This window comes from Lipotes vexillifer, unplaced genomic scaffold (assembly GCF_000442215.2).
Source record: "Lipotes vexillifer unplaced genomic scaffold, Lipotes_vexillifer_v1.1 scaffold299, whole genome shotgun sequence".
Classification (NCBI taxonomy): Eukaryota; Metazoa; Chordata; class Mammalia; order Artiodactyla; family Lipotidae; genus Lipotes; species Lipotes vexillifer.
This window is the reverse complement of record NW_006784347.1, coordinates 4,011,126-4,026,174: the sequence shown is the minus strand read 5'-3', so window position 1 is coordinate 4,026,174 and position 15,049 is coordinate 4,011,126. Positions and strand designations below refer to the sequence as shown.

Sequence of the window (15,049 nt, the reverse complement as noted above, 5' to 3'; positions counted from 1 at the left end):
AGAGGACTTTTAGCGACCGCCACCCAGGGCCACAGCCACCAACCCAGTGAGCCCCTGCCACAGCCCCCAAGGGTGTCTGACCCCCACCTCCTGCAGCTGGAGAGGAGGGGGTCTTCCAAAAGGAAGCCCAAGGTTGCCATCAGAGCCCCGAGTCCCAGGCCCCAAGGGCTGGTCCTGAAAGATCAACAGGCATCACTCACTGACAGAATAGCAGAGACACGCGCCCAAGGATGCTCGTCAATATCCACATCTCTAAAAGTCCCCAGGCCTAGCAGCTGGCTATGCAGCAGACTAAACTACAGAGAGAGATGGAGGACACAAGACAGGCTCCGGAAACTTCGACTGATGAAAGCTTCAGGCACAAATCAATACCTGACAGGTCCCACTCTTCCTACAGAACCTGCCTCAAAAAAAAAAAAAAAATGAGAAACTGGGGGAATTCCCTGGTGGTCCAGTGGTTAGGACTCCATGCTCTCACTGCCGAGAGCTCAGGTTCGATCCCTGGTCAGGGAACTAAGATCCCACAAGCAGCTTGGCAAAAAAAAAAAAGAAAAAAAGAAAAAAGAAACTGAAATAAAATGGGGGAGAAGGACGTCTAAGTGTTGGCTTAACTTCCATTCCGCTGAGAGGCTCTTATACTAAAGGGGAGAACTCAGCCTTACTGGCACGACGGCAGCCCCCTGGCCTTTTCATCTTGCCTCTGCCCTGCAACCCCCAGCTCCTTCTATTTCCGAGGAGTTTTCTTTTAATGGAAATATCTTAATTGTTTCTCATTATACAAATTATATATTATCACTATGAAAATAAAACAACACAGAAAAGCATAAAGTAGAAACAGCTGTAAACGAGATCATGCATGTACTTGTACTGAACTCAAACCAATGGCACCATTTGGCACCATCACACTATTTTCCAGCTCTTCCCTCTAACAGCGTGTCATGGCTGTACCTCCGCGTCAGGATGTATCACAGCATCTAGCATCTTTTTCCCAATTTTTTCCTTCAGATAAAACCCTTTAAGGCCGACACCGGTGAGGAGAAACCAAGATGGTGGAGTAGAAAGACGTGCTCTCACTCGCTCTTGAGAGAACACCAGAATCACAACTAGCTGCTGAACAGTCATCGACAGGAAGACACTGGAACTCACCAAAAAAGATATCCCACATTCGAAGACAAAGGAGAAGCCACAATGAGACAGTACGAGGGGCGCAATCACAGTAAAATCAAATCCCATAACTCACAGATTGGAGAACACTTATACCACAGAAGTCCACCCACTGGAGTGAAGGTTCTGAGCCCCACGTCAGGCTTCCCAACCTGGGGGTCTGGCAATGGGAGGAGGAATTCCTAGAGAATCAGACTTTGAAGCCTAGTGGGAATTGACTGCAGGACTTCGACAGGACTGGGGGAAACAGAGACTTCACTCTTGAAGGGCACACACAAAGTATTGTGTGCGTCGGGACCCAGGGGAAGGAGCAGTGACCCCAGGGGAGACGAACCAGACCTACCTGCTAGTGTTGGAGGGTCTCCTGCAGAGCGGGGGGAGAGGGGGGCCTGTGGCGCACCGCGGGGACAAGGACACTGGCAGCAGAAGTTCTGGGAAGTACTCCTTGGCGTGAGCCCTGCCCATATTATTCATTACTGCACCCTCAGTCCCCAGTGCAGCACTCAGTGGGCTCAGGAACAAGCAGACTCACCTGCTGCTCCACCTGTCACTCGGCATCCCCTCTAGGCCTCTGTGTCCCCTCTGCTTCCCCACACATGGCTGCCAATGTCACATGTGTGAGCACTGGTCACATGGAGGAAAAGGCGGGTGGCACTAAAGACAAGGGGACTCCTTTGGACCCTGCTGCCCGCCCTGAGGACGCTGCAAGTTCATCCAGTTTAGGCTACAAAAGTTCTAGTCAGCTTTGGAATGTGGGAGGGTTGTGTTTCTAAGTGAAGAGTGGAGATGACTTTTTAGTACTCCTTTTATTTCTATAATCACTTAGATATAATTTTATCCAAAGGCATCACTCTTGACACATCTTTGTTCAAATTATGATTTGAACCTTCCTTCCAGGATATGCTTGGATGTGTACGTGATATACATGAATCGGAGTTCTACACTCTGACCCCACAGCATCCCTGTGAGAACACCACACGGGCTGTGCTCCCAGGGCTCCCACGCCTCCCCCGAGCTGAGCCATGCTGCTCTGTGCACGGGACGCAGGACCTACACCACCTCGGAGGAGAAAGCTGACTCCACTGGGGTCTTGGGGATGCCCAAGATGGCATCCCAGCACTGCCAGCTCCACCCGATGGTGGATGTGCCTGCAGAGGCTCACGGCCAGTCACGCAGTCCCCTTACTCAGAGCCACGTTCACAGCAGAGACGAGGCCGAGAGCCCAGATCTGGGAATGACTCTACAGTGCAAGCACACTTCCTTCCTCGTTTAGGAAAGTAAATCTCAAAGATAAAAAAGGAATAAGGTCAAGTCTTCTGCCTATTTTCTACTGTTGAGTTAACTGCCAGAAATGCAGCAGCAGACAAGCCTGCAAGTGCATGTAGGAGAAGTCCTTAAACACATCATTAGTAAGCACCACACAGCCCTGGTGGATCCCTCGCAAATTCAAAATTCACTACAAGCTAAGCTCGGGGACGGCCTGCCCCAGACACAGTGCAGCTGAGCAGGGACAGGGAACAAACACGGCACTGTGACATGACAGCAGCAAACCTTCCTGGCACTTAGGAGGTTTAGACGCTTCTAGTTTAACTTATTTTTATAAGAAATCCTAGATTTACTGTAAACATTTCATTAATTAGGAAGCAGTTTTTAATATGCCTCTAATGATTCAACTTTGAAACTAAAGTCTGTAACTCCGAAGTTTGTAGGTCAATTTAAGTAAAAAGTATCCTGAGGGCTTCCCTGGTGGCGCAGTGGTTGAGAGTCCGCCTGCCGATGCAGGGGACACGGGTTTGTGCCCCGGTCCGGGAAGATCCCACATGCCACGGAGCAGCTAGGCCCGTGAGCCATGGCTGCTGAGCCTGCGCGTCCAGAGCCTGTGCTCCGCAATGGGAGAGGCCACAACAGTGAGAGGCCCGTGTACTGAATCCTGAAATTTTCAAGTTAAGCTGTTTCAAAATATTTTGTAACTATTTTTCTGTATAAAACAGAGTTGTCGGGGCTTCCCTGGTGGCGCAGTGGTTAAGAATCCGCCTGCCAATGCAGGGGACACGGGTTAGAGCCCTGGTCCAGGAAGATCCCACATACCGCAGAGTAACTAAGCCTGTGCTCCCCAACTACTGAGCCTGCGCTCTAGAGCCCACGAGATACAACTACTAAGCCCACGTGCCACAACTACTGAAGCCCGTATGCCTAGAGCCCATGCTCCTCAACGAGAGAAGCCACTGCAATGAGAAGCCCGCACACCGCAACGAAGAGTAGCCCCAGCTCGCCGCAACTAGAGAAAGCCCGCGTGCAGCAACGAAGACCCAACGCAGCCAAAAATAAATAAATAAATACATTTATTTAAAAAAAAACAAAAACAGAGTTGTCTTAATTCACTACCTAACCAAAACAAAACAAATAGAAGTCAGCAGCATAGAAGACTGATAGGAGACTTCCACCGTCGCCTGTAACACTCATTAATCTCAAAGACCCACTCTTTAAGGGTAACACTGCTGCCACCAATGACAAGGGCACAAGCTTACAAAGCACTTTCTGTGTGTACCGCCACTCGTCTGTGTGTCTCACGCATCCTAATTCACCCATCTTTACAATAACCTTAGGAGGTAGGCAGTTATCATCTTCATTTTTCACACATCAAGAAACTGAGGTCAACAGGTGAGGAACATGCCCAAGGTTACACAGCAACGTGACAAGGAGCAGAGCAGGACTAGGATCTAAATAGTGTGGGCCCAGGGACTTCCCTGGTGGCGCAGTGGTTAAGAATCCGCCTGCCAATGCAGGGGACACGGGTTTGATCCCTGTTCCGGGAAGATCCCACATGCTGCGGAGCAACTAAGCCCGTGCGCCACAATTACTGAGCCTGCGCTCTAGAGCCCCTGAGCCACAACTACTGAGCCCACATTCCACAACTACTGAAGCCCGCGTGCCTAGAGCCCGTGCTCCGCAACAAGAGAAGCCACTGCAATGAGAAGCCCGTGCACCGCAACGAACAGTCCCCACTCGCCGCAACTAGAGGAAGCCCATGCACAGCAACGAAGACCCAGCGCAGCCAAAAATAAATAAATAATAAATTAATAAATAAATAGTGTGGGCCCAGAGTCTGAGCCCTTTACTAACCAGCTACATGGCCTTTCTCTAATAAATAAAAGTTATAGACTTCAGCTTACAAAATAAACTCCTGAATATAAAGCACCACTTACTGTTTTATATATCAGGGTTGTATGGAAGATTTTACTTGACAAAGAGGTTCCACCACCAAAAAAAAAAAGATTCTGAAAATCCCTGATGTAGGATATTAGTTGTCAAAATGGAAGGGGGCTGATAGGGAAGCTTAAAAATGCAGTGACTTCCTCTTACAGATGAGAAACAGTTCTTGCATCAGAAAATATAACTTGCACGTTAAATAGAAACCAAAACCACAACTGCAGGAAGGAAAAGGATGTTTCTCATTGTTTACGATTTACCTGAGATTTGTTCATCTGTTGGCAGATAAGGACCAGGAGACACTAAAAGCTTAAGAAAAATACATAGGAGAAGAAGAAAATGGGATGATTCTACCTGTAAATTACACATTTTTTCCTGTCAAATGGGAAAAGGACCACCATTATTTTATTTTACCAACAGAATTCCTAATTCCAGCTTTTGAAAACTTTTATTCCATGAAAACATAATTTAAGACACTGAAATAAGTAAACAGAAGCAACTATATTGCTACAATAGTATTTTCTAAGTGTGGGTCATTTTAAGAGTCAAAGTCCCACGTGCTGTAACTAAAGCCCTCACTTGAGCTCCCTACAGCTTCACCTTCAACAGGAAGAGTGAAGTGGCCAGCACAACTGCACCTGGTTCTCTCAGCAGGGCTAGCAGGTACTGGATTCACCAGAGTACCCAGAGTCGCCAACACCCGCTGAATCACCACTGCACCCGGCCCACAGAGCCCAGCACTCATAGAAGCTCAACGGAAGAAAGAGGACAGCTGCATCCAGGCTGACAGGGCCACGAACCCTGTTTACTTCTCAAAACCAGCTCCCCTCTAATCTGCAAGATAAAATCTAGACTCCTACGGGCTAGAAAAGGGCAGAAACCAAGAAATGTCAGTTACTCTTACCTTGTTTCTCTTTTTCCTTTAGTGGATCGGTGTTATAGACTCGGAATCCATTTTCCATCCCACACGCAAAGCACCCTAAAGTGTGAGAGAGACAAATTAATCACCTCACTGGGGTCTCAGCTGAGGACCCCAGGCCTGGACCGGCACAAGCAAGGGGTCCAGAGACAGTGACCTCTCCCAGTAACTCTTGTGGATGCTCAGACCACACGAACGTGGTCTGCAAGTGTCACTACGACTCTCCTCATGAACTGTTATCAGAAGATTTGCACGTCACTCCACTGCCCCACTCAGGGCCCTTCTGGCATCCCGTGGACCAGGCTCACTTAACTCCAGCACGAGGGGTTCACCGGCTACTGCACCAACCACTCTGCCACTGAGCACTTCCCTCAACTCCCGCCTCTAATGCTCACCACTGGCCTCCCCGTTCCCAACACACCTCTCGAGGACTGTATCAGCCACCAAGTCCTACAGAGGCAATGACAAACAAGAAAGTCCATGAGGACAGCCACAAAGCGGGCAACCCCAGCAGGTATGGACACGCCCAGTTGGGGAAGGGGGGGAAGGGCTGGTGTGGATGGTCTTCTAGAAGGCAGCTTGAGGTCTCCATGACCTCACTCCCACTTGGAACTAATCCTAACTCCCTAAACCCCTGTCATGGTCACCATCCCCAAGTCACACACCAGATTGTTAAAGGCACTGTTATGAACTGAATGAAGCACTCAAGTTTCAAGACGATCCTGTGACTTGGACTTCACTTGCCTAAGTGTGACCAAGACCACATTAATCTCCTTCAACACCACCATGCAGGCTCATATGAAGCTTGTGGCCAGAAGGAGAAACACCAAACCCTCCGCTTCTTTTTGCAAGACAAGCTGCAGAGCCTGGACCCTCACTGCGACCGCACTACTGGCCTGAATGCGAAAGCCACCCTCAGGGTCTCTTCCCCTGGTTTTGATCTGCGTTCCAGCGTTGGGAAGACATTATTCTATCCTATCAGCCACCCCTGCCCCCAACATGGAAAGCATGCTTCTATTTTTTGTCCAAGTTACTTATAAAACTGCAAGGACCATGACAGCCTCCTCAGGAGTTGGAGACTGTTCTGCAGTCAACTCTCAGGCACTTTATCTGGGCCTGGAGCCTGACACTCACTCTAAAGTACAGTCTTACTTATTGTCTCTAACTTATTCTGGGTTGTAACTCCCTTTTTGTGTTATTGGAATCATGTAATCTGGACAGGGGAACCAGAGCTTGGCTTTCTGGAAAATATGAAAATACAGAAGTTGAAACTTTTCCCTTTCTTTCTTAACTATTACACCTTCCACAAGTTTTAAGCCTGCACCTATCTTATTTGTCTTTGCCAGAACACATATATTTCTGACAAAACTTGTATAAAATAAACAAACAATCCCTACAAATCCACAAGAAAAAGGCAGACAACCCAACAGAAAAATGAGCAAAAGATTTGGACATTTCACAAAAGAGAATATCCAAGTGGTCAATAAACACACAGAATCAGAGAAATGTAAATACAATCTCACATATACCACAATGAGATCTACTAAACATCCACCAAAAGGGCCAAAATAATGGAAAATACACCAAATGTGTGTAGAACTCTCACGGGAACTCTCAGAACTGCTGTTGGAGGGCAAACCAGGACAACCACTGCAGAAAACTGTTTGCACGACTACCGCTGTCAATTCTACTCCTAGGTATACAAGCCTCGCAGAAATGACAACATACTTTCACCAAAAGACAGGTATTAGAATGCTCACAGCAGCACCATTATGCTCATAATGGCCCCAGACTGGGAATCTACCCAAAGACCTATGAATGGTTCAATGGATAAATGAACTGTGATATATTCACACAAAGAAACACTGCACCAATGAGAATGACCTACAATTATACTCAACAGTATGGGAAAAAAAAAATCGCACAAACATGATACTGAATTAAAAAGCCAGAAACAAAATACAATACGGATAGGCAAAACTAATCTATGTCATTGGAAGTCGAATGGGGGAGTGGCTGGAAGGAGCACAGGGTGGCCAGGTGTTTGGTTTCTTAACCTGAGTGCTGTGGAAGGTGTTTTCAGTTTGGAAAATTCACCAAGCAGAATACTTAGGATACGTGCACTTTTCTGTAAGAATAGTGTGCTTCAATTAAAAGCTAGAAGAAAAGGTACTACAAATACCACAAGACTGGAAACCACTCACTAAGGAGGCTAGGCATTATCCTTGCTATTTTTTGGGTAGGGGAAATAATTAACGTATTTTACTTGGCTATCATACAAAAGCTGGCATTAATCCTCTCATTCTTGCTATCTTAACAAAACTTTTGCCCACAGAGAAGTGTTCAAGCCAACAGCTGGTGACCAAGCACAGTGCAGAGGAAGCCGACTGGCAACAGGGCATCAGAATCACTGAAGGGCATTCTTCCACGCATGAACCATGTGCAGTCCACATGCAAGTGCTCTTCACCCACACTCCAGAACCACAGCAGAGTGAGCCAGCGAAGTCAGCCTGTGGCCTCAGTCTCGGGCGAGGCAGGACAAGCTAGTCTACAGAGAAGGTGTGTGTACTCAAACCCTGTGCTTCCCACGGGAAGAGAAAGAAAAACGGCAGCCAGATTATAGAAATGTACATATCCACACCTCAGAATCTTGAAAACTGTAATGCAAGTTATCTTTGGGAGAAGACAAGTCAAAAGTTTAAACAGGGCTTCCCTGGTGGCTCAGTGGTTGAGAGTCCGCCTGCCGATGCAGGGGACACAGGTTTGTGCCCTGGTCCGGGAAGATTCCACATGCCACAGAGCGGCTGGGCCCGTGAGCCGTGGCCGCTAAGCCTGCGCGTGTGCTCCGCAACGGGAGAGGCCACAGCAGTGAGAGGTCCGCGTACCGCAAAAAAAAAAAAAAAAAGTTTAAACAATTTAAAATTATAAGCAAATGTTTCTAAAGTTGCAATGCGAGTGCTAAAAAAGCTGAGTGAAAATTAAAAATCAGTATAAAAACAAAATGTAATGAACTCAACAATCTGGCATAAATTTACATTATAGGAAATTAGGCTAAGGGTAAGCAGAAGCTTAAGTATATTTTTTTTCCAGCAACACTGTAAGCTTTACTTGTAATTTATTACAATGAAATGAAGTGGTTTTACAAAAGTGAGAGTGTATTTTTCAGACAACTGAAATATATCCATCTAAAAGCCAGTGCTGTATTTTCTAAATAATCTTTCATGAAACCTTTATAAAAAAACATTATAAACTTCACTGGTTTCTAAAATAATCAGCATCATCGTGAGCCTCAATTACTATACTGAAACTTAGTACAAGGACGCCTCATCTGGCACTAAGGCAGGTATAGAAGATTTGCCTTTAAAGGGCCTCAGAGTCGGTAAGCTTTTTGCTTCTGTGTTTGCTTTTCAGAGCTGCCTCTCCCCTCCCCTACTATCAGCCACTCACCTCTTTCCATTGAAAACACATTTCTTAAGGAGTTGTAACACGGTTAACTCTTTAAAGAGTTCTCAATTATTATCAGAACCCACTGACACTCCTATGGAATTCAAAACCCCAAATGTTCTGCCACATACTGCTGGATGCCCAACATGTGGCCTCAAAAGGGCACCCCAACGTGGGGCCACACCACCTGCGGTCCCCAGCCCAGCCGCCCCCATCCCACGTTCTTCCCCACGTCCACCTCCACCCCTCCAAGAACACTTCCTGCCCTCAAGGGCTCCTCCCCGAAGGAAAACCCCTGCCTCGCCTCGGTTCCCAGACACACTTAAATCTCCCGGGGCCCCACAGTCAGGACCTTGGAGCCATAACCCCACAAGCCCAAGTGCCCACGCACTGACACAGCGGGGCCACCTCCGCCCGGCCTATTTAACTCTACACCAAACAAGCTCCACAGATACGGGTCCTGCAGTTTCTGCTTCTGGATTCTCTTCAAGCCGGCTTCCAAAGCGAACACTCGGAACCGACGCGGGTCCCCCTCCCCGGGTGAGAGTGGGGCGCAGCCCCCCAGCCCGCCGGACTCGGAAACGCGAAAAATGCCATTTCCCAAAGCCGTGCTGGACGGTCCGGTTCCCACCCAACAAAAGAAGAAAGTGTGAGTCCGGCTATTTTTTTTCTATGAAAATCAACAGAAAAGACAAGGACCTTCGCGGATGAGGTCCTGAGCCTGGGGGGCCGTCCTCACCTCAGCGCGACCCCGTCCCGGCCGCTGGGGACCCTAAAGCGACAGGAAAGAACCGACGCCGCCCGGAAAATCCCGTCACCGTCCGACCGGGGTGGGGGGTGGGCGTCGGGGCGGTGGGCGAGCAGCTGGGAGGCGGGGCGGCCGGGGGGAGGGGAGGGACGCCGGGCGAAGGAGAGGGAACACCGGGGGGAGGGGAACAGGCGCCGGGGGAGGAGGGGACGACCGGCCTGGACGCGGTACGGACGCTGCCGCAGGGCGCCGAGGGCCGAGGGCGGGACCCCGCTCGAAGGGGCAGCGGCGTCGGGAGGACCGGGGCAGTCGACGGGCTTCCCTCACCGTGGTCCTGGTTGAAGCCGGCGTAGAGCAGCCCGTTGCCGTGCGGGTTGCAGGGCAGGAGGTTCATGGCGCAGCGGGGTCCACCGCGCCTCAGCGCCTCATGCCGCTCGGGGAGGCAGACCGCTGGGGTCCCTCTGGCCAGCTCCGAGGCCGCCGCGGCCGGAAGCGAAAGGCCCACCGCCTGCGCGCGCAGCCAGGGAGCCGCGGAGCGCCGAGCACATCCACCCGGGGCCTGCCGGGCGGGGAGGGAGCTCCGAGAGCGTCACGTCTATGGGGGGCGGGGCCTGCCCGAAGAGGGCTGGTCTGGTCGGTTCGGGAGCGAGGCCTGGTCGAAGGGCGGGGCCGCATCTGTGGAGGGCGCATCTGGGGGCGGGAACCACCTGTCCCAGGTGGGAGGAGACCCCCAGTGCCAACGAGCCCTCCAGGGGGCGGTGATTCAAAGGGACAGCCCAGGGACTTCCCTGGTGGCGCAGTGGTTGGGAATCAGCCTGCCAATGCAGGGGACACGGGTGCCAGCCCTGGTCCGGGAAGATCCCACATGCCGCAGAGCAACTAAGCCCGTGTGCCACAACTACTGAGCCTGCGCTCTAGAGCCCGTGAGCCACAACTAGGGAAGCCCACGCGCCTAGAGTCCGTGCTTAGCAACAAGAGAAGCCACCGCAATGAAAAGCCTGCGCACGGCAATGAAGAGTAGCCCCCGCTCACTACAACTGGAGAAAGCCCAAGCGCAGCAACAAGGACCCAACACAGCCAAAAATAAATGAGTAAATAAATAAATTAAAAAACAAAACAGTGACAGCCTTGCCCCGTGACTCTCAGGAGCACGCAGAACCCAGTCCCCCACAGTAACTCAAGTCCCACGGAAATCATGTAGATTAAAGTAAGCATAAGAGACTTTTCTATTTTTAGTTGATAAAAAGATAAGTATCACAGTAAAAATAATGCATTATGGAGTTTTTAACAGGTATGCTAGTAAAATATACGCGAAAATAGCAAAACGAGTGGAAGTGAGGAAATGGAAGTACAGGCGACCCTTGAGCAACTCAGGGCCACTTACACGAGGATTTTTTTCGATAGTAAATGCCTCAGGGCTACACTACCCTGGTTGGTTAGATCCACAGATGCAGAATCACAGATACCGAGGATAGGAGGGCCGACTATAAAAATTACACGCGGATTTTTGACTGCGTGGAGGGCGGGAGCCCTTAATCCCTGCGTCGTTCAAGGGTCGACTGTATATGAATGTATAGACCCTCCCACCCCCTACCCTCCATCTCCTCAGAGACCCCCCCCACAGGGACACAGACCCCCCCACGACCCAGAGCTACCCACGGACACACAGTTGCCCCCAGGACGCAGAATCCCCAAGACACAGAACCACCCCGCCAGGACACAGAACCGTCTTCAGGGACACAGAGCTCCCCAAGACACCAAGCTCCCCCACACACAGAGTCCTCCAGATCACAGAGCCCTGCCTACCACCACCTCCGCCCAGGACACACAGCCCCTGGGACACAACACATCATCAAGTAAGGCTCTGGGCTTCCCAGCACCGTGGAGCCGGCCCATGGTCCTATTCCAACACAGTGGCCATGGAGGCAGGAGCGGCTGGCCCTAGAGTCCCCGCCCAGAGGGCCCTCTGGTCTCCCCTTTCATCTGCAAGAGGTAAGGTTGTTTCGTATGATAGCGTTTAACTAGTAAAACAATCAGAGAACCTTCAAAAAGCTACCATCCATTACCCCCATTTCTAAAGTGGCCCACAGAGCAACGATAAAATTTTGCAGCAAGGAATCAGGAAACCAGCAGACAATGCTGACCAGCTTTGAGCCGCACAAGGCACTGTCCTCCAGCAGAAGTAGAAAGTTAGTCTCTGACGCGGCAGACAGGCATATTCTAGACCCGAGTGCCAAGTCCACTCCTGTGCCTGTCATCTCATCAGGCACAGAAAGAGCACCGGAGATTCTGGCACACACAGCCTGGCCGCAGCGGGCTGGGTCGGATATGAAAGTTCCCTGGACGAGGCCCCTCAGGCTGATAGGGGCAGCATAAAGGCAAGACCTTGCATGAACACAATCCAGAATGGGGCAGCATCCGAGCCAGCAAAGGCCAGAGCGCATGCTGGTGCCTGAGCGGCTGCTGCTTTTACCAGCAACAGCTTTAACCTTGCTCAGTCTTCACATCTTCTAGATAGGAGTTACTAAGACAGCGATCCCGGAATCGCCGCTGCTCCCTGAGAGGATCGAACACAGCAAGGTGCTCTTCTACCACAAGTGCTAGTCTGAGTCCCTTCCGACATCCTCCTACAGAAATGTCCCCGGTTCTTGACCATAGGAGGTCTCCCTCATGGCAGTGAGTCAACTGAGTTCCTGGTGGTCTTTGGCTGACGACAGTGAAAGCACTTCTGGGTTGCCTCACCTAGGAGGGGTAAAGGCTGGAGCAACAGCAACTATGTTGGGGCAAGGTAGACTTTGGAACTCTTCCTTGTTGCCTCTGTCTTCCTCTCCACAGTGACTCAGAGGCCTCTGTACCTGGGCTGGTTCCACTGTTATCGTGGGAAAGTAAAGTGAAAGAAGCAGTATTCCACAGTTGAGTTCTAGACTGAGGCAGGGAAGAGAAGGTAGGAATAAAAGCCAAAACTTGATTGGCAGGAGCCAGCCTTTTTTGAGACGAAAGGTATGTGAGACTCCAGAGATCTGAAGGAGAGCACAGACCCAAGTATTCCACTGAAGCCAGAACAGATGGAGCCAGACCCTGACCCCGAGTTCAGGCTGGTTGAGGAATGAGGGTCAGGGATCAAGGGTCAGAGGTGAGGAGTGGCAGGGCCAGTCTGACCCTTGCCAGGGTAGGGAACCATGTTGGGCACCCACTGCCTGTATGGAGAAGTGGCTCCCATTACCTACCATTGATCCATGTGCCCACTGCCAGGCAGAGCATCTATATCAACAGCTGCCCTGTTCTGAGGCTTTGTCATCCTCATTCACTAGGTCACCATATTGATGACACACCCAGTGTTGGTCGGTACCCCAAGGGAAGCGAGGCCCAAGGGTGTGTAGGGAGCGGGTAGTGAACACAGGGTCCTGCCCTCCTGGCGGGTCGGGGTGCATCCCCTGCCCCCATGACAGCTCAGCCCCCTCCCCCCAGTTCCCCAATACATGCAGCTTCAGGCTTGCTTTTCAAATCCACATTTACTTTAATGATGCAATTCTCCCGCAAAGGGAAGCATCTCCATCTCCATCTCTTTGGCAAAACAAATATTATCAAGCTCATAATTGACATTTTTTCCAGATTCAATATTTGCCTGGATCAGTCCTCATCAAAGTTGTAAGCTCTCTGTCTGGGAAACTATTCTGCATTGCAGTAATTTTCACAGGGCAATTGAAGACATAATTGTACATAATATATTTTGCGGGACGCGGGCCTCTCACTGCTGCGGCCTCTCCCGCTGCGGAGCACAGGCTCCGGACGCGCAGGCTCAGCGGCCATGGCTCACGGGCCCAGCCGCTCCGCGGCACGCGGGATCCTCCCGGACCAGGGCACGAACCCCCGCACCCTGCATCGGCAGGCGGACCCCCAACCACCGCGCCACCAGGGAAGCCCCTAATTGTACATAATATATTTTGAATCTAGATGCTTGAAAAGAGAATTACAAGCAGCTGGGACACAATCTGGTCTTCTTGTTTATACTTGGGGTGGATTTTGCCAGCAGTGAGGCCATGGAAGAAAATGGCGAAGTTTGAGAGCAGTTTCTCCAAGGTTCAGTTTACATTTCAGTTTTGATTTCGGTATGCTCACCACCAAAACATGCATACTTGTACTTAATATGTTCTGTATTAGGGTTTGTTTTCATTTCACAGAAATGTCACTTTAATAGTACTTTCTACTGTGAAGCATAACTTATTTCCTTGTTGTGTGAGCCCTGGGGTGGCCATAACAAATTGCCACAAACTGGAGGGCTTGAAACAACAGAAATGTGCCTCTCACAGTTCTGGAGGCCAGAGTCTGAATCCAGGTGTGGGCAGGGCTCTTGGGGGGCCCCCTCCTGCCTCTTCCAGCTTCTGGTGGCCCCAGCTGTCCTTCAATTAAACAACAAAAAGGGACCAAATTTAGGCTTGTGACCAGGTGTCCGTCCCCAGCCTCCCCACCTCCACCGACCTTGGAAACCTGCACCTTCTACTTCCGTGCGCCCTTCAAGGGGCAGGGGAGAGGGGCTCGCATTCAGGGTGGACCGCTCCTCGTTTCTGCTTGTGGCAGTCGGGGGAAGCGACACCCCACGGCAGCCATCAGGCTCCGTGGTCAGCAGGTCAGCCCTTCACTCTCCTGTCATCCACTGCCTAGCGGAGAGACGGGTGTGACGGCCCGGCAGCAAGTCCTCCCCGGCCTGCAGCCGCTTGCAGAGGGACCGTCCCCTCAAGGCTTACCTGCTATGCCCTCGCCTGCTCCCCTGTGCACATCTGTCCCTGTTGTGCCCAGGGGGCTGGGTGACCAGCCATGGCCGAGCACATTCCTCCTCTCGGGGCCTCGGCTCCACCGTCTCTGAATAAAAGTGTTGCTCCCAATTCTGGGGTCCTTTAAATTTCTAAAAATCTGTAAATAACAGAAACCGAGGACATCTGTATGTTTTCAAGTTATTTTTTTTTAATCCGTTGTTGCAACCTCCGGCTGCCACAGAGAATCTAGTGGTAGAACCAGGAAGGAGACCCTGCCCAGAGTCTTAGCTGTGTCAGCTCTGATCTTTATGCTCATGCAGGGAGGTGATAACATGTCCACTGGGGCCAGAGTACCGCCCACTATTTCCGCAGACAGGCACCCTCTGGACAGCTGGTCCTTCATTCCCCACTGTCTGTCTGTCTCTGTGTTCTTTTTAGGAAAAGGCATCCTTTCAATCAATGGCACAGGGACACAGCCTTGTTGCCAACACCAGGCACTAGCACTGATTGTGGTGCCTGAAACAGGTGATAAAGCAAATGGACTAAAGGGGTGGCGCAGTGGTTGAGAGTCCGCCTGCCGATGCAGGGGACATGGGTTTGTGCCCCGGTCCGGCTAGATCCCACAAGCCGTGGAGCGGCTGGGCCCATGTGCCATGGCCGCTGAGCCTGTGCGTCTGGAGCCTGTGCTCTTCAATGGGAGAGGCCACAACAGTGAGAGGCCCGTGTTCTGCAAAAAAAAAAAAAAAGGGCAATGGAAGTACACCACTTCTCCATTGAATGGAAGCATAATTTTCCATTCTTTCCAATGGA

General features: G+C 50.7%; 1 protein-coding gene across 1 annotated transcript in view; it reads right to left on the bottom strand.

The window, feature by feature from the left end:
- WDR45B (WD repeat domain 45B) overlaps positions 1–9,972 on the bottom strand; it is a 29,833-nt gene extending 19,861 nt beyond the window's left edge. The window contains exons 1-2 of the mRNA XM_007456798.1: positions 9,813–9,972; positions 5,279–5,353 (exon numbers count right to left, since the gene is read on the bottom strand). Coding sequence (XP_007456860.1) covers positions 5,279–5,353; positions 9,813–9,879 — 142 coding nt within the window. The 5' untranslated portion in view covers positions 9,880–9,972. The remainder of the gene's footprint in view (positions 1–5,278; positions 5,354–9,812) is intronic.
- Positions 9,973–15,049: the final 5,077 nt, after the last annotated feature.